Source organism: Eulemur rufifrons, chromosome 1, assembly GCF_041146395.1.
Source record: "Eulemur rufifrons isolate Redbay chromosome 1, OSU_ERuf_1, whole genome shotgun sequence".
NCBI lineage: Eukaryota > Metazoa > Chordata > Mammalia > Primates > Lemuridae > Eulemur > Eulemur rufifrons.
In genome coordinates, this window is record NC_090983.1 from 83,889,399 (window position 1) to 83,910,249 (window position 20,851).

General features: G+C 37.5%; 1 protein-coding gene across 1 annotated transcript in view; it reads right to left on the minus strand.

The window, feature by feature from the left end:
- The window catches only part of THSD7B (thrombospondin type 1 domain containing 7B), an 841,191-nt gene that overhangs the window by 88,848 nt on the left and 731,492 nt on the right, over positions 1–20,851 (minus strand). Inside the window, exons 16-17 of the mRNA XM_069473127.1 lie at positions 16,785–16,918; positions 7,484–7,634 (exon numbers count right to left, since the gene is read on the minus strand). Coding sequence (XP_069329228.1) covers positions 7,484–7,634; positions 16,785–16,918 — 285 coding nt within the window. The remainder of the gene's footprint in view (positions 1–7,483; positions 7,635–16,784; positions 16,919–20,851) is intronic.

Sequence of the window (20,851 nt, forward strand, 5' to 3'; positions counted from 1 at the left end):
ACTCATGGGAAGGTCAGCCTTTTTATTCCATTTGGGCCTTTAACTGTTTGGATGGGGCCCGCCCACATTAGATAGGGTAATCTACTTTTCTCAGTCTACCGATTGAAATGTTAGTCTCATCCCGGAACACTTTCACAGACAGACTCAGTCAGAATAATGTTTGACCAAGTGTTTGAACACTCTGTGGCTCAGGCAAGTTGACACATAAAATTAACCATCACACTCCCATATATATAGCCTCTGCCTACTTGGCATAGCCCAGTGCTCACCCTCCTTGACTCCAGATAAAGAACATAACCTTATTATTTCAAAAAGGTAAAGCAGAGAATCTCTACACTAGACACAATTGAGCATGGCACTATTGTTTCAAAAATAAAGTGATTAAGGGAAAGAATACTTTTAAGTAAATATTGAGACCATCTAGAATTTTTTTCCTATTTTGTCATCAGAGTATTGTCAACCAGGATTATGTGATCCAGGTAATATTCTCTGAGCATTATAATCATCCCAAGATTTGAAATAATTTGAGCCATTAGTTTAAATATTTTTCTGTCCACCTCCTATTGTCTTTTGAGGGCTCCGATTACACTTATGTCAAACCACTTGATATTGACATTGTTCTATAGATCTCTTAGTCTCTATATCTTCTCCAGTCTTTTTTTCTTTCTGTGATTTATTGCTATGTCTTCAAATTCACTCATCTTTTCTCCTGCAGAGACTAATGTGCTTTACTCTCATTTGGTTAATGTTTCATTTCAGACATCTCTAAAGTTACATATGGGGCTTTTCAAGATCTATTTTACTCCTGTTATGTTCATATTTTCCTTCAAATTCTAGAATATACTTAAATACTTAAAATATTTATTATAGCTGTTTTTAATTCCTTGCCTTAAGATTCCTGGTTCTACTTCTATTGAAGCCCCTTGCTTATGGATCATAGTTTATTGCCTCTTCACATGTATAGTAATTAGGTATAAGATAACATAGCTAAAATGTACATATTATATGAATGCAGCTCAATTACTTCTCACAATGTGAAAACAACTATATTAATATACCCAGATCAAAGCTCAAGAAACAACATATTAACTTATAAAAAAGAAACAAACAAAATATTACCAGAACTACCTAGGCCCCTAACACACTCCCCCTTCCAGTCACTAACCACTCCTAGACATTGTGGATGTTACATTGCTGAATGTTTGGGGATTTGTATTCCATTTGAGTGTGTTGAAGTTTGTTTTGACAGACAGTAAAGTTACCTGTGGATCAGCTTGATCCTTCTGAGGCCTATCTTTAAATTTCATTAGAGAAGTCCTACTGTAGACTTTACTCTAAGGCTAATTAGCCCTCCTCCTAAGGGATGACCCTGTTGGGTTGTTATCAAATGGCCTGAGTAGTTGAAGAGATATCTCTATTCATGCTGCGCAGAATTAAAATGTCTCCCAGACCTGTGTGAGCTTTGGAATGTTCAGAAGTCATTCTTTGCCTGAACTCTGGAGTTTCACAACATGCATATGAAATTAGTATTTAGCCAAGAACTCAAAGAGACCCTACACAGATATATAGATTTCTTTCTTTGCCTAGCACCTATATCTTCACTATTTTGCCCTGCAAATTTCAGCTTCCTCTCCTTTTCAGTCTCTGTTCTCTGGATCCTCACTACGGTCTTGCTGGGATCTCGTTCCTTGTAGCACCATTCAGAAAGTGCCTCCATGCAGAAAGTCCTGGTGACTGTAAGACTCATTTTACTTGGTTTTCCTCCTTCAGTGATCATAATCCCAAGCTACTTGTCACCCAATGTCTGTTTTATATATTTACTCTTTTTAAAGTTATTTACAAAGAAAGCATATATCCAATCCCACCCAAATAAATCCAATGCTATTCCATCGTTGAAAGAAGTGAAAGTTCTCAGTATTCTTCAATTCTTTTGAACCACCCTTAGAATCATGCTGGTTTAATTATTAATAAATTTATTATTTTAGATACTTTATATGACAATCATGTTTTTAATTTTTTGAAAATTATAATTTTATAAGGTATGAAAAAGTATTATGGTTATGTTTAGTTGTTGTGATTAATCATTATATCCTATGAAGATTTATATTATAGAAATATTTATGGATAACATGATATAAAATGTGGAGTATGCTTTACAGTCTCCTGGAAGGAAAATGGAATAGAAGTGGGGGAGAAGAGATAAATGAAAAAGGTTTGTCATATGTAGATAATTGTTAAAGCTGGATGAGTAATGTATAGGGGCCATTATACTATTTTTTCTAACTGAGAATTTCTATTATAAAATAGAGATAGAGGTATAGATAGAAAGGGAGAGAGAGATATAGGGAGAAGATCAAGAGCAAGGGAAGCCTTATTTTTTATTTCATGCTACTCATATTGAGAATCAAAGAAAATAAGACTGTATAAAAATGATAGCAAGCATATTAAATTTCGAAAACTGGAGCAGCTCAAAGACTGCTTTTATTAGATTGTCATTTGCTGCTCCAATGCATGAAATGAGGCACCCTTCTTAGAATGCCTCACGTGGTTCTGGAAATAAAAATGGCTCTGAGTGATATTACTTCTCACTGCACACAGGGGTAAAATACTCCACAAGTCCCTGAGTAATGAATTACTGTCATCTGACAAGAACCAATATCAATTTCACAGAAGCAACCAAAATTTGCAGTTCAGATTATAGAAAATTATCATCATTCTCTTCCTCTGGTTTGCCACCTGCATGGTGAAGATTGTTAGTTGAAGTTGAGGAAGTGCTTGGAGCTGAGCACTAGACACTGGAGTAAATTGCTTCCCTGAAACACAATTTACACATGTGGCTCTAAGGTGCTGAAAATGCTGAGTCATCCAGAATAAATTGCTCACAGCCTTTCCCCAAGATAACACTGGAGCACAATGCAGAAAAAAGCATTTTTATTAATCTCAAATGCTTAATTATGGGTCATTTATCAGAAAACTGGTATGCATTTCTCTTTCTTTTTTAAAGCAGAGTCTTCATCAGAAGGAATAATGGTACTTTTGCATTGGCCTCAGCTAGTGTGTCCTACATACATAAAGAGCTAGAGAAAAGATGAAAGCTCAGAATAAAAGGTGTATTTTGCAAACACAATATTCAGACTATGATAAAATCCATATTCCATAATACTTAAGTTCTATGTGGTTTCTTTCAAAGTCTTCCTTTGTGATCCTTCTTCAGAGGTTGTCCTGGTGATAATGTAAAGATATGAGTCCACTGATCATGAGGTTTCCTTTGGACCATTGTTAAATAAGTCTGATGTTCCCACTGTCTGAGGGGATGCCTTGCTACAGTTCTAGCCATCCCCTGATGCAAGCAGCTGAAGGTGAATCCAAGTTCAAATGGGTGTGCTAAACCTAAGTCACCATTCTGGAGAGAGTTTTCAAAGTCTTGCTTCTGCAAAGTATATATCAGTTTGAAAATTCATCTCCAAGACCATCTTTCTATCAATATTAGTGTTTAAGAAATTTCTTTGTCAAGCCTCCAAGGAGAGCCATAATAAGAAAACCTGTGTTACTCAATGGAAAATTTCTATAAGAATTTGTAGCATAAATGAAGACAACTATGTATTCTTTCAGATACATTGGGGCTGAGCAATTTCAAATGTTCCAAGATATCTGAATGTAGAAATTTATAGACATCTTTTGAAGAATATATGTTTCTATGAATACTCACTGGGGTAATTTTTAAGTTTATAGGATCAGAATAAAAACTGGAAAATTATTTAGATAAAGATATATTTAGATAAGAATTACTTAGATAAAATTATTTAGATAAAAATATTGGGTAATAAATACCGAGCTATTAAATAAGTATATATATTTGTCTCTGTGTGTATGTACTTACATACATGAATGTATTTATACACACATATACATATACCTTTAAAGAGTAAATACCGTTGGGAAGGTTATTGTATGCACAATTCCATAAGCTTCCTTCCACATGAAAGCATTCTAGAAAAGTGAGAATGTTGAAGTAAAAAGAAAGAGGTGTGTGTGTGTGTGTGTGTGTGTGTGTGTGTGTGTTATGAGAGGCAGAAAAAACAAGAACATGAAGCAAATGAAACACATAGTTTTCCATTTGCTTCAAATTCCTCCTTGAATTTTGTTTGTTTTTGTTTGATCCATTTATAGTCTTCAGTTCTTCCCAATACAGTCTTAAAATGATCCCAATACAATTTTAATGCCTTTGTCTTGTTTGCTCTTCTGTATGGTTTGCAGTTGGCAGTCACTGCCAGGTCAATAACTCATTCATTCAAAGTTAACTTTTTGATGCCTTATTTTTGAGGACTACTACTAAATTAGACATAGGTCATATTTCAATAACAGAGGTGACATTTTATTTCTGTAAGGACAAGTAGTGATTTATTTTGCACAGGAGGAAGAATATTTCCTGTATAGCTTAGAAAATGCTCTGACACCTGTCTCCTGTTTCCCAGCCTCACTATAAACAATATAAGGGGAGGGAGGGTTTGTTTTTGCTGTTGTTCTTCTTTTCACAATCCTGTACTAGGTAACACTCTTAGTATTCATTTTATACATATCATCTCTAATTCTTAAACAATCCGGAAAAGCAGCTGTCATTGTGCTCATTTCCTGATGAGGAATCTGTAAGTCAGAAGTTTAAGTAACTTGCAACAATCATACTTAAAAATATATTAAGCTTATTTATGTGTTTGGCTCTAAAGTGCCCTGGCAGGAAAAAACTAAAAAACCAAAACATAGTGAATTGATTCCATTAACATATGTCACACTGCAGAATATAAAGGAGAATTTGTACCTAGAATCTGCACATAGTATAGAGAATAAAAACAATTGTTTCCTTTATTTTCAGGGAATTCACATAGAAGTGCTAATTAAATTTTAGGCACAACGATCCAGCTGATGCCTTTGCTATAGGCATCATCATCATTATCATCATCATCAAGTGCTGATTAGGGTTCTATGATGTTGGGACATTATGCTAAGATCTTGCAACTTATTAAAGTTATGCAACATATCCAGAGACAGGGAAAATCACCAGGTGTGAGCCCTGATTGTCATTTATACTGGAGAGTGGCACAGCATCTCTCCATTGTGGTCAGATAGACCTGAGTGACCATGGACAAACGTTATAAAAATTAGAGTTCCATGTAGTTTTCAGCATAGTGTTGGTTACATGAGATACGCTCAATGAGTTCTTATTGCTATTGTCACAACTTTTATTATTATGTAAGTTAGAAGGTACATAATCCCATGGAACAACCCTCTCCTTTCATGCTGACAAGCCAGTAACTATGTCATCTTCTTTTTTTTTTTTTTTTTTTTTTTTGAGACAGAGTCTCACTCTGTTGCCCGGGCTAGAGTGAGTGCCGTGGCGTCAGCCTAGCTCACAGCAACCTCAAACTCCTGGGCTTAAGCGATCCTACTGCCTCAGCCTCCCGAGTAGCTGGGACTACAGGCATGCGCCACCATGCCCGGCTAATTTTTTGTGTATATATATATTTTAGTTGTCCATATAATTTCTTTCTATTTTTAGTAGAGACGGGGTCTCGCTCTTGCTCAGGCTGGTCTCGAACTCCTGACCTTGAGCGATCCACCCGCCTCGGCCTCCCAGAGTGCTAGGATTACAGGCGTGAGCCACCGCGCCCGGCCTATGTCATCTTCTTGACACATGAAAGGAGTTTAAAATATTTTCTCTATCTTCAATTTCTAAACACTCAAAAAATAAAATGATTATGTTTGGAAAAACAAACCTTAAAAAAATAGAAACCCAAAAGAAGCAAATGCAGAATGCTAAACCATCACAACCTTGTGCAAAATGCTCCTACAATAAGAATTTTAACCCAGTGGCCAGATACCTTGATTTAAGAGGGCAATGTTTTCATCACAAAGTGATTAGAGTTTAATAAAGTCTTCTGTGAGTAATTATAAAAAAAAGTGAGGAAGATCATGACCTTACATGTAATTAAACTTCAGGTTCCTAATTCTTCCACAGGTTGATTAATAAACAGTGCGTTCCAGCACACTTTTTAAAGGGTGAATATATGTACTCAGTCATGGAACAATCATACAGACAGCTATAACACAACTTGCTTTGTTCTTAAAATAAATATTACATTTTAAAGAAAGAAAAGTTTTGAGTCTAAATCTACCTTAATTCTTCCAAGATAAGTGAGCCAAGAATGTAAGAGCAAAGGCTGTGGCTTCACCAGACAAAACAAGATTCATTCTAGCTCATCATTTATTAAATATGAAACTTTGTGCAAACTACTTAGCCTTTCAGAACATTAGTTTCAGCAGAACAATGGCCTAATAATAGTATCATCTGGGTAGGATTAGTGCAAGGACCAAAGGGAATAGTTCTTGCATGTGCCTTGCACAAAACAAGTGGTCAATAAATGTGAACTTTCACTATATTCAAGTTACAAACAAATAAATGACTTAGTACCTAGCATCCCACTCTTACAAGTTATTCTTTGTTGGTGCCTCTTTATCCTAATACTGTATTGCCCTCAAAACAACTCAACAAATAAAAAAATAACAACAGAGGTAAATCTCTTTCAAAAAATTATAGAAATATCAGAGATAAGGCTATAATATTTAATAAGGAATCAATGATTTAAAACTGCAAATATAGGATCTTAACTAATTTTAAAGAAATTTTCCATTTCTATACAAAGATTTCCACAATCTTTTCACAACTTATCAGTATGACAATTGAATTCAAATAATCCTAATTTTTCCTTCCTAATGGTTGGACCCATCTATTATGTTCCTGATCCCTCTTTTCTTTTTTTTCAATTTTCACACACCTTAAATATAAGTTTAAAATATTAGAATTTATCTTCTGGGAATATTAAGTTCAACTATGCTACTGAAGAATATTTATTTTGCCATGGTCCTGTTGTGTCTTCATTTTTTAAAAAAGGAAAATGAAGGCAAATGCTTTAGACTTAAAAAAAGATATTTGGAAGAAGTCAAAACATGACAGAAAAAAAATACCTCATCTTTGGGAAAACAGCAAAAGGCGAAAACAGATTGTCACCAACAGAAAGCTGAATCTCACAGTGGAGTTGAGCTCCTAACACTAATTGATTCTGCCAGGATAAAAATGGAACAGAACCAAGAGATTATAATGAGCATCATTTGGTACTAAAGAAGACCCCTTTCACAATGGGTGTGCAGTCAAATCCTACTGTGATCATTATAGGCTCATCTTCCTTGTTCACGTACCCATGATAAAGGCTTTGGAAAGAGCCACTGGCATGTCAAATTGCTCAGTCTTGCTTGCAGACATTTTTCTTTCTTTCTTTTCTTTTTTTTTTCTTTTTGGCTTTCTCAGAAAAAAAGTTAGTTTGCCATGTTACTAGAAGAATGCTTTGGGGAGCAGCACTGTAAATGTGCAGAGAACAACAGTGCAAGTAGCACTAGAGTATTAGAGCATTGACGAAGGAAGAGAAATTACCTGTGGGCATTTGCTCCAAAGTCCCCACTCAGACATGACACATTCATTAGGACACAGGAGAGAACAGGACTGGGTTTCTGGGGGAATTTCATCCTGGTTGCACAGACTGCTATTCACTGCTCCACCTTCACTGTCAGCGGTATCCACACACCTGTAGGGCAAGGTCACAAGACAGCTTGATTACTTAAAACAGGGGAGAGTATATTTAAAATAGTTATGATGTATCACAGTTACTGACTTCTCAAAGATAGTTAAATATAACACAAGGCCAGCAGAGAAATCAGGGGAAGAAAAGACTTTCCTCCTTCAGACAGTTGGCCTTTATTGAGTGATAACTCAGTACAGAATCCTTTATTCAACAGAGCAAGAGAGAACAGTGGAAGGACTAGAGGCAATGGTTGACCTTGAAGAACTCTCAGTTTCAAGAGACCTACAATGCATTTACTCAGGTCCAGTACTGAGTGAATATTCTTTTTATTGTAACAAATTTTGAAGGCTCTGCTCCTCTAAATAAATCCATCTCTTTGTAATAGCGAGAGACTTCATACTTCCAGTGGCTATCGTAAACCTTTCCCAAATTTCTTTCTCATGCCATCTTGACTTTCCTAATCTTTGTCCAACCCATTTTTAAAGTCATGGCAAAGTAATACAAAAAATACTTTCTATCATGAACCGAAGGACAATGAGCTAGTATTTTCATGTAGCAATTGAGCAGGCAGTATAGCACACCTGAGGGCTGCTTGGCCTACTCTGTGTCAGCCTTAGACATAAGTGCTGGCAATAATGAGATAATCACGGTATTATTAAGAAGGACGATGAGTCAACCAAAGTAAAACCAAAATGTTTTACCACTACATATTTGCCAGAATGGATTAAACAAAAAATGTGGAAAATATCAAGGGCTGGCAAGAATGCAGAACAACTGTAATTCTTACTCTACTGGTTGAAACATAAACTATTTTAAAAATTGGTTGGCAGTGTTTAATAAAGCTAATCATATACATATCATGTAACCCAATACTTCCACTTCCATTTACATAGAAATGCACATAAATATGTACCAAAACAAAATCAAAAACTGACTGAAAAATGTTCGTAGCAACACTATTCATAATGAACTAAACTAGAAACAATCCAAATGTTAATAGCAGTACAATATATAAATATATTGTGGTAAATTCATCAAGTTAAATGCCATAAAGTGATAAGAATGCATGAACTATTGTTACGTGAAATATAATGTCAAACAAAATAAGCTAGACACAAAAGAGTATATATACTACATGATTCTATTCATATAAAGCTAAAAAAACATGTGATACTAATCTATGGTGTTAGAAGTCAGAAGAATGGTTACCCTTGGGGGAATGGTGAATGACTGATACAGGTTTAGGTAGTCCTGTTAATATTTCATTTCTTGCTCTCTGGGCTGGTTACATGGAAGTGTTTACATTGTGAAAATTCATCCCTCTGTACCCCTATGATGTGGACATTTCTCAGTATTTACATTATATCCCAATTAGAAGTTTATTTTAAAATTATTTTTTAAAAATATTCAATGAAGACTTGCTATGTGCAAATCTCTTGCTAGCTGTTGGCATACAAAGTTATTACTTGTTAATAATAATTCATTTGGTATAATAAATATTTTTGAGGGCTTCCTATGTACCAGGCCTTTGCCTGGGTGTCAGGGCACAGAACTGGAAAAAAAGACAGACATGTTTCCTAGTGTTATGAGTACTTTGTTCTCCTGATAATGCTAAAGATGAAGATTAAAATGACAATAATGAGGAGATAAAAGGTGCCATTTGCTGATCTGGTAATTCAGACACAATGTCAAGGTCAAGGAGTAAGCACTTTAAGAACCGTGTGCTGGAGCACTTTTGGAACTTCCAAAATCTCCCTATGCTAATGAACTTTCCTACACACTTTAGGAGTTTCTTTTACACACTCATTAAAAATAGAAAAAGAAAACTTCAGGAAAATTACAGAGTAGCCTATTACATGGTAAAAAATAAAACAAGCTTTATGAGCTGCTAAGTCATGAAAAGCTAGATGTTGCAGTATACAAGGAGGTTAGCTGAGAATGGTGGACAGAGAGGCTGTCAGAAATGCCTTCTAACACAGACAGGCATGGTATAGAGTCAGCGACAGACTGTAATTTCTTCTGCAGTAATAGTTAGTAGTGGAAGGAGGGTCTATGAGATGGCTCAAATGTCTTTTCCCGGACAAACTTAAACAACTGGAAATTGCTTTCCTTCCTGCCGGCTCACTCTCAGCCAAGGTCCACTTCTTATTTAACTGAGAAAGAAGAGGCTTCTGGTTAATGACGCCCAGTGAATGTATGTATTAGTCCCTGTTCACTCCCCATATGCTACAAAAGCAATAGGAAAGGAATTTGTTACCCAAATTAATAATAATAATGGGGAGGGAAAGGCATTACTCTACAAGGACAAAGAACATGGGAGAAGACAAGCACAAGAAATGAAAAACAGAAGGGTCGTGGTAACTGCCTTAGCACATCTGAAAAAGCTGAATGCTAAGCCTTCAAAGGACAATGACAAAAATAACTCCATTTACAACATAGAACACATGAAAAATTCTAGAGTTTCTAGCACCAAGTACTTCTGGAAATGGAGAGTAAGAGGATGCTAAAACACTGGAACATTTATTGCAAATATGTTTCAGAAGTATTTCGGCCCTCAGGTTCCCCACCCCTAGTCCACACAGCTAAACTGTCTGTTCCTCCCCGACTCCTGCAGGTAATCTAAGGTGTACTGTCTGGAGAGGGTCACAGAAGGGTCTTTGGAATGCAGAACCACATGGTGCACGTAAGGGTGGGAACACCATTCTTAAAGAGGTTTAAGAAAGAGTTTGCATACTGAAAAAATTACCATAAACTCAGTGGCTTTAACAATGTCACTTTTTTAGTGGATAGAAATCCAACCTGGGTCTCATGGGCTAGATCAAGGTATCAGGTGCTGGCAGAGCTGCACTCTGGGGGGCAGCGGTGGGGAGAGGATCTCTCTCCTTGTTTTCTCTAGGTTCTGAAGGCGCTCATCTTCCTCGCCTGCCCCCTCCTCCATCTCCAGAGGCAGCAGCATTGCGTCTGGTGGTATTGCTTCTGTAGTCATAGCTTCCTCTTTCTCATCTCCCCTTCTACTCTTAAGGACCCTTGTGAATAAGTTGTTCCTACACAGATGATCCAGGAAAATCTTTCCATCTCAAGGTGCTTTACCTTGATGACATCTGCCAAGTGCCTTTGGCCAAAGATAACACATTCACAGATTCCAGGGATCAGGATGTGGACATCTTTGAGGGCATCGTTGTGTCTACAACACCAGACTTCTTTCCTTGGGTTCCCGGAATACTGGCTGCAGGATTATCTATTTCATACACAGTTTAAGAAGAAACTTTCCTGAGAATTCTGACAAGCCCAAGAGTAAAGACTGAAAAAGACTGAAATGTGTGGGTGTTCTCAATGCTGCGTCGTCAATTTCCTTGCCCATCTCCCTTCAGCAATTACCTCATTTCTACCCAAATTAATTGCAAAACTGCTCCGAGGCATTGTCTATACTTGCTATCTACAATTCCTTCCCTCCCTTTTCCCCCTATTATTACCTCTAGAACTCACTTTAATCATGCTTTTATTACCGTTCCAGAGAAAACACTTCTCATTAAGATCATCAACAGACTCCCCATTGCCAAACTCGATGGTCAATTCTTATCTCAGTGAACTCAGAAGCATTTGAAACAATTAATTACTGTATCTTCTTGACAAACTCTTTTGTTTGTCTTCCCATTTTCTTTGTTTTCTTCCTGTTCCACTGGCTCTTTCTCAGTCTTATTTGTAGAAATCTTCCTCTTTGCTCTATTCTATGAATATCAGAGTTCCCCAGGACTCAATTCTTTATCAATATATACCAAATTTTTAAGCCAATGATGCCCAAATTTATATTTTAAATCTCTCCCATGAACTCTAGACTGTATCTCAGTTGGAAAGCTAAGATCATCTCAAATTTAATTTGTTCAAAAGCCAACTCTTGATTTTCTCTCAAATCTGTTTCTTATATTCTCCAACTCACCAAATGGCACCATCATTCTTGCCATTGCTCAGGCAATATCACCTAACAGTCATCTTTGATGCTTCTTTTTCTCTCCACTCTGTAATCATTTTATCAGGTGTGTTTTGCACCTTTTAAATATATTCCAAATTTGACTTTCTAACCACCTTCACTTTTACTAAACTCAATCCAACCAGCCACCTCTCTCACCTGGAATTGTGCTGTAGCCTCAAGCCTGTGTCCCTGCTGTCCTATACTGTGCCTCAGAGTAACTTCCCTATACCACATCCAGTAAAGTCCTTTTCACATGTAAGTAAGAGTGTGTTATTCCCTCGTCTTGAACCTTCCGTAGCTTCATGTTGCCTTTAGAATAATATCCTAAGTCTTCATCTTGTTTTATAAGACCCTAGATGATTTGAATACTGGCACTAGCTATATGGGACATCTTGTTATTTTTCCAACAAGCCAAGAAGGTTCCTGCTTTGCACACTCCCTTTCCCTAGAATTCTCTTTCTACGGAGCTTCACACTCATTCAGGTCTCTCACTTTATTTAGGTTTCTGCTCAAATATTTTGCTGACGATCTTCTCTAAAATAGCATCCCTAGTCGCTCCAACCCAATTTCATTTTTCTTCTTGACATTTCATTGTATATTAATTTATGGGTTTATTTTTTCCCTTTCTGATATATTTTAAGTTCTTTAAGGACACATTTTTTTAATTCACTATTTTTACCTCCCTGTGCCTAGAACAGTATTTGATACATAGAAGGCAAATATTCATACATGTTTTTGAATTAGTAAATGGTTGTGGTTATAGATGAGCCATGAAGATGCTCTCCTGGTTGAAGGTTTTAAGAAAGAGGACAGGTAAGCTGTTTCATTTTTTATTAATATAACAGAATCTGATTGAGGTCAATCACAATTTAGAATGCAGGGTGCCTGAGAAATCTGCTTCCCATATTTAGAAGTGATCGTGCACATAAAACACGTTATGCAGTGATTATGTATGTTTGCTAGGACTACTTCAATGGTTTGAATATGTCCCTCAAGTTTCACGTGTTGGAAACTGAATCCTCAAAGTCGTATGTCATTTGGAGGTGGGGCCATTGGGAGTTAATTTGTATTAGACAAGTCATCAGAGTGGACCCCCATGATGGGGCTGGTGGCTTTATAAGAAGGGAAGGAGAGAGATCCTAGCTGACACGCATATTCTTGCCCTCTCGCCATGTTATGATGAGGTACAAAAGCCCTCATCAGAAACAGCCACCATGATCCCAGCCTCCAGAACCATAAAAAAAAATCTTTTCTTTATAAATTACCCAGTTTCAGGTAAAATGTGCTAAGACAGAAAATTGGTACCAAGAAGTTGGGTTACTGCTATAACAGATAATCTGAAAATGTGGAAGTGATTTTGGAACTGGGTAATGGATAGAGGTTGGAAGAATTTGGAGGAGCAGGCTAGAAGAAGCCTAGATTACTATAAACAAAGTGTTAATGGCAATTCTGGTGAGGGCTCAGAAGAAGAGTAGAAAAAGTCTCAACTTCAGAAAGATTACTTAAGTGGTCATGACCTGAACACAAACAGAAATATGGACAGTAAAGGCCATTCTGATGAGTTCTCAGATGAAAATGAGGAACAAGGTATTAGGATCTGGAATAAGGCCATCCTTTTTATACAGTTGCAAAGAATTTGTTACATTGTGTCCAAGACCTAGGCCTTTATAGAAGGTGAAACTTACAAATAATGAACTAGGATATCTGGTAGAAATTTCTAAGCAGCAAAGTATTCAGTCTGCTGTGTGGCTACTTTTAACTGCTTATAGTAATATTCAAGAGGAAACAGAGTAGAAAAATTTTGAAAATTTACAGTGAGCCACATAAAGACTAAAAAGCTCTGTCCAGGCGTGGCCAAGTGACCATTTGTTAAAGACATTAGTACAGACATAAGGGAGTCAGAGGCTATTCATCAAGACAATGGGGGAAAGACTCCAAAGATATTTCAGAGATCTTCAAGGCTGCCCCTCCCATCACAACTTCAGCGTTCTAGGAGAGTAGAATGATTTCCACGAATGTGCCTGTGGCATCCTCTGTGGGCTCACTTCCCAGGGCCACCTTGGGTCTCTGCTCTCTACATACCAGTGCAGTATTCCTCAGCCACCCCAGCCATAATTGAAGGAGCCCTAGGTGTGGCTCAACCTGTCACTCTGGAAAGTACAAGACATAAATCTTGGCAGTGTCCAGGTGGTGCTAATTCTGTAAGTGCACAGATCACAAGAGCCATGGAGACATGGCACTTACTCCACCTAGATTTCAAAAAATGTCATGGACAGCCTGGGGGCCCAGGCAAAGACTTGTTGTAGAGGCAGAGCAACAGCAGAGAGCCCCCACTGGGGTAATGCCAAACAGAAATGTGGGTTGGAGCTGCTGCAGAGAGTCTCTCCCAGGGAAATGACTGGTGGATTTATGGGAGCAGGACCATCATCAAGACCCTTAGAGCTACCGGTGTGCAATGCCAGCCTGGGAGAGCTGAAGCACAGGCTGAGCCCAGCAAAGCCATAGGGGAGAAGTTGCCTGAGGTTTGGGGGGTCCAACCCCCTACCCAGTATGTCCAGGAGGCGGCACATGGAGTAGAACACTATTCTGGAGCTTTGAGGTTCAATGTTGTTTTCCCTGTTCAATTTGGACTTAACTGTTACTCCTTTTTTTGTTTTTTTGCATATTTCTCCATTTAGGAAGTGGAATGTCTATCTTATGCCCATCCATTATTGTATTTTGGCTGTAGATAACTTGTTTGATTTCATCGGATCACAGCTGGAGGGAATTTACTTTGAGATGAATCACACCTTGACTCTCATCCACATCTGATGAGACTCTGGACTTTGAACTTTTGAGTTCCTGCTGGAATGAATTAAGACTTTGGGGCTATGGGGCTGGAATGAATGTATTTTGAATGTGAGAAGGACATGAATTGTGGGGGTCTACAGCAGGAATGCTATGGTTTGAATGTGTCCCCCAAAAGTTGACATGTTGAAAATTCAGTAGCCAATGGAACAGTATCAAGAGGTGGGGTCTTTAAAATGTGATTGGGTCATGAGGGTGGATCCCAGGAGTTAATTAATGCCCTTATCCCAGGAGTAAGTTAATTCTTATGGGAATGAATTAGCTCTTGAGAGAACAGATTGTTATAAAAGCAAACTCACTCTTGTGGTCTCTTTTGCACACACTGGCTTGCCCTTCTGCTTTTCCACCATGTTATAACACAATACTAAAGTCCTCACCAGAAGCTGCCACCATGCCCTTGGAATTCCCAGTCCCTAGGGCGATGAGCTGATAAACTTCTTTTCTTATAAATTGCCCAGTCTCAGGTATTCTGTTATAGCAATAGAACCTGGACAAAGACAGCTGCAATAATAAAATACCACAGACTAGGTGGCTTAAACAACAGAAATTTATTTTCTCACATATCTGGAGGTTAGAAGTCTAGGATCAATGTGTCATCACGGTTATTTTCTTCTGATGGTTCTCTCTCTGGCTTGTAGATGGCCATCTGCTCTCTGTGTCTTCACATGGTCTTTCCTCTATTTGTGTGTGTGTTGTAACATCCTCTTCTAATAAGCACACCAGTCAGAATGGATTACTAGAGCCCATGCCAATAACCTCATTTTACCTGAATTACCTCTTTAAAGATCCTATCTCCAAATATGGTCACTTTCTGAGGTATTGGAATTTAGAACTTCAACATATGGATTTTGAGGATGGGGAGACACATTTCAACCCATCACAGAGTAATATTTGGTGGCTGTATTGTTCTTATTGTATCAGACTCTGTAGGTTTGACCTGAGAGATATGGCTAAAAGGCCCTCTTGTTCAAGTGTATTTTCTTCAATCAACTTCCTGTAATTCTGCTGAGAGCAATTTATTCCCTTACAGTTTTTCTTTCTCCCCTGAGATTTTTCTTTAATATTGCTAAGAGGCCTGAATGGGATGAGAGTAAGAGATGCCACAGCTCATTTACATACTATATACTAAGCTAGGTTGGTCAGACATTTTTCAAAACCATGACAGAATAAGATACAGGAGACAGAGGTTTTGAAGAAAAAGAGATAAAAGCCCCAAATTTGCAATAGTCTGAGCATATCTGTCCCAGAAGAAAGGGCAAAGAACAAAGGAAAAGGAAGATAATTTGTCTACTAGCTGTTTTCTTGAGTTGGTAATGAAAAGTGCCGTTATAATTTTGCCAGCAGTTCTTTCTTCCAACATTCCTACCTGTTATTTTGCAACATTGTGACTGTCAGAAATAGTGGGTACATACTGAATTACTGAATACATTAAGTTTCACTCATGTTGAATAATAATTAACACATATAAGTAGGCTCTGCCTTGCAAATCCATCTAACAGTTAACTGAATAGGCAGTTTGAAATGGAGCTTCCTAAATCTGGCAAAATGATACACTATGCTTATGTGATTGAATAGTTGACTATACTATGTTTTCTTATTTATTTTATATACTAATCATTGTGTATCAACATTTTTACATGTCCTTGTTTGTCTCTAGTGTTCACTGCCATTATCCTCAGTTGATAAGAAAATTATTCTTCTTTCTTCCCAAGTAATTTCTAAATAGACCATCATGACAAACCCAGGCCAAGTGTTTCCTTTGGTTACCACTGTTGTATTTATAAAACAAAAACTTTAAACAGGCTCCTTCAGTAAATAACCTAGCATTCACTAAATTCTTTCAGAGATGCTCTCTTTTTATATTAAAATGTATTGCTATTGTTCATAAGTATCCTTAGACTGTAGTTTCCAAGGCTAACTGTGGGGATTTAAATTGACTTTTTCAATGTGTTTATATCCAAAATTAAGAAAATGTGCATCAACTGTTCTAACCATAGGGCAAAAAAAGAAATGCAACATAGTCAAAATCTCCTAATTTGTTAACAATGATGGCCATGAATCAGTGGAGTGATACCAGCCTGCTCCATGCAGTTGGCTCTCCCACTCAAGTCATTTGCAGGAAACAGTAAGGATTGAGCTGCGTTGCAGAGGGAATCCCACTATTTACATAGCAAGTCAGGGTATATAAACTTCCATGGATGTTTTAAAGATGAGCAAAAGCCAGAGTATACAGTGTGAAAATCAGAGTGTACTTGGGTAAACAACACTGTTGTTTTTATAAAAAATATGTAAGTTCCACTTCCACCTATTTCCCAAATCTCTCCATTTTCACACACCTGATTTTCCTAGATTGTGTTCCTCCTCCACAGCGCACGGACCTCAGCTCATTGTTGATTTTGCATGAAGACCAGTGTTCTACAACCCAGGAATACTGATTGCACTCACTGTAACATGGGACTGCCTCATGCACCTGTCAAGAACAGGAAAGGAAAAAAAAAATTATGTGGAACTATCCAAATTATAGAAAAATAGCCTATCTTTTAGTAATACCTGCTGAACATAACCTGAGAAACTATACTCTGGCCCAAATAGCCAAATTACATTCCCAAAAAGCAAGATATATTTGGCTTTTCTGAATTTACTGACTTCCCTAAAGAAGCATACTGGGGAAATCGACTAAAATATGATGGTGTGCTTTCACAGGCGAGAACAAAGGACAGTCATTTCCTAGCACCAAGAATAGGAATTCCATTATCATTTCATTTCCTCAAAGAGCTCACACGGCATCTATTAGATGGTCCAGCTCTCAATTATATGGTATATTGTAGTCTCAGATGTACTTTAACATGCCAATTGAAACAAATATATATAAGGAAAATTATTCTTGAATATGAGGGTTTCTTATAATGCATAAGAAAAGTGGTATTGTTTGCACCGGAAATGTCTTTTTATGCCCCCAAATGATCAATGCTAACAGGCAATCATTTAGCCTCCTGGGTGTTGTGGCTTCATATAAATTTAGCTATTTGTAGGCTCTTTCAGAGCACAGCTAAAACACACACACACACACACACACCACACAACTAATGCTGCTAAACTGTTAGTGGTTCTGCACTATTACTGACTATGAATATTTATCATTTTATGGTAAAACCAATGAGTACAGTAAATGAATTCTTAAGTTATTTCCTATGCATTTGTTTGTGGTGATTTTTTACTGAAATTGTATCCCAGTGGGCAGACAATTGAGTTTGTCTGCCTCTTTAAGATTGCATTTCAAACGCATTACTCCTCAATGTAAGCACAATGCTCTCCCTAGGAAAGAAAAAGGAAACTGCCCATTTCATGATCACAAAGGTGGCTCTGGTATAGGCATGCTGATGAAGAGTGGTTCAACTTATTACCAAAACAGTTAATTAATGCTTTTCCTTTTAAATAATAATTTAAGTCCCAGTCTTTTCTGCCTCTCACCTTTCTAATTCCATAAAATTGTAAATGATGACTAGGCAGTACTCTCCAAACAGAACCATTGCTTGTAAGTTTTTACTAAATGCAAAGGAAAGCACTATGTAATAGGATAATCAAAAAACAGAATTGGAGCACTGTCAGCATGTTAGGTGGAAATCAAATGAGAAAAGGTGATTGCAAGACTACCTCATAGGAATCGTAAATAATGTCAGAAACTATTTTTAACCGTGGGGTTCTACTTGCTTCTCTCAAGGAGAAGAGAAACCACAAAGTAACAAATATGTGAGGGCAAAATGAAAGGAGATAGGAAAATAGAAGTGGAAATGCATGTGAGGAAAGTTAGGAATTAAGTAATAAAAGAATCACATCTCATGCTGTGAATGCTGAGAAGAATGGAATGAAAGGGTCAGAAGCAGTTCCTACATTGGAATAAGGCGGTGATCACTTGTATCTGAGAAAAGTCTGCCCCAACCACTCATAGGATAGTAGATGTAAGAAAAAAAAATCTATAAAAATGAAAAGACATGATTCCAATTGAACAAGATCCTAGGAAACTGAGCTGATGACAGCTGAGGGTTTAGCTAACTTGACTGCACCGTGGAAAATGATGTTTTCATTTCATTTATGGGTTCATTCAATAAGCCCTTCAATATATATCAATTTAAACAAAACTTTCTGGTTTTCATATGAGATACAAGAGAGTATCTCTGCCAAAGAACTTTGCACAAATACGGGGTGAATGAACAAAATAATTTAAAAAGTAATTTTCCCTATATCTTATGCATGAATCTAAGAGCATATGGTTGGGATATCCTTCTGATGTGGGGCTATTTTTTCTAAAGCTATCAATACTAAGCAGAGTTTACACTCCCACCCTCCCTCCCATATAAAGCCACAATGTCAGATTGAAAATAAAAAAACTGTTGCATGTACCTTTGGTAGAAACATTTGACCAGCTGGTCATATATTGGTTTCTTGCTTTCATTCTCTATGCTCCAGCAGTCTGCACCAGTAGCACAGCAGCTAACTACAATGCCAAGCTTTTGGAAGATAGGGAGCAGGTCTGTGTAGGAAGATGTTCAGCCACCTTCTTGACTGAAGTGTAAAATATAGCACCTCTTAAAGAAGATTCTCCAGTCACATGGAACTATTTGACTTTTTCCCCCACATGTGTCTACCACTTTAAAATTGCTCATGCTGTTCCTTCTAGCTGAGGAATCCTTACCCTTCTTTCAAAGCCCAAGTAAATCCCATCACCAATACAAGGCTCTTCCCCTGACCCCAGCTGGCATTTCTTTGCCACTCAGCGACAGTCCCAGTTTTAAGCAGATGTGTAGCCAGATTACGAGGTCAGGGTGCACATGTACAGGCCAGGCAGTGTGGTGGTTTGGGCCACATTGTGGGTGGCAGGGGATCATCCTGACTCCTTCTCTATGTATTTCTTACCCTCTCATGACTTTGGCTCTTTTTCTCACCTTAGTCCTAAAAACTATATGTCTGCTTTGTACCTTAAATAATACTGAAAGAATATGTTCAGAGAAGCACAATTTGTACTCCTCTCCATGCCTACATATGCTTCTGGTCCTAACCAAAGTCAGACTTGGACTATCAGCATTTGTTTATGTATCTACTGGGGGAAAAAAAAAAACACCAAAACCAGACAAACGAAGGAGAAAATCTTGTGAATATTAGGCAGGGAGGGGCTATGTTTTCATGATGTCTATATTTCACAAAACATGGGGTTGGGGGAGACTACCAATAAGTATCTGTTGAATGGAAACTAATTTTTGAAGGGACCCAGGTTGCTAAATCCCTCTCACAGAATTCTCTAGAGAAAACAGGCCCACTCAATGGAACAGGTAAGGGATATTTTACAAAGCACCAAGGACAATAAGAGGGGACAAATATGAAAACCTTTTCTTTCCATTATGGGACTTGGATGAAGAATAACAATCACAGTGTCAATGAAAGGAGATGCTGGATAATTTTGTTGTGGGGAGGAAAGGCTATCTTTTAAGAATTGTGAAAATTGTCTCCTGAAAGCCCTTGTCCACCAGGCAAAGAATCTTATCTAGAGGACCAAAAAAGGCAAAAAGGCAGCAGGGCATTCAGGAATAAAAATTAACTACCCAGGTGCCCAATTTCTTCTACTGTCAGTCTTTTATGCTCTGGCTATTTCATATTGCTGTTTAGTTGCTGCTTATTATAGTTTTATAATGGAAATGTGTTACAGCATGGACTTTGTCAGGGAATCATATGAAAATGTTCTAAAGCAGAGAAATGAGCCATGGGAAAGTTAAATGAAAATCATTTCTAAATGGCACAAATTAGGAAAAAAATAACAGGGTTTAATAGGGCCATAGATGCTAAAAAATGCCACTGAAAAGTCTAAATTCTCCGAGAGAGGTAACATTTCATTCTCCTAGTAATGAGTCCTGTTTATTATATCTTCATTGGGGAACTGTGTTTTCATAATTTTTGCCAGTTCCAGAGTCATAGCATAAACTCATTCATTGAGTCAATCTTTTAATATTTATTAAATAAGCCTCCACTCATTGTAATTGATCAATTTAACTAAATACTGCTTGTTGATATTGCTTCTACAGCTACAGACTGACTTCTCTGGCATAAATGCGGAAGCAAGGTCTCACTGGGGCTTTGTGGATATCAGGCTTGTATATCAGAGCCTCAGGGTTCAAGGACTCAAATAAAGCAAATAATCCTGCAACAACAACCATGAAAAAAAAAAAAAGAAAAGGAAAGAAAATAAAATTTACAGCCTTTGATATTCTGTAGCAATAAACCTTTGCTTCGGTAAAGCTGCTCGTCAAGACCCAGGTAGAAGCTTTCAGGCTTGAGACCTCCATGCATTGTAGCTACTCAATAGAACTTGGAAGTCCGTTCAAAGGTCCGTCTGGGATCAGAGATCCTGGCA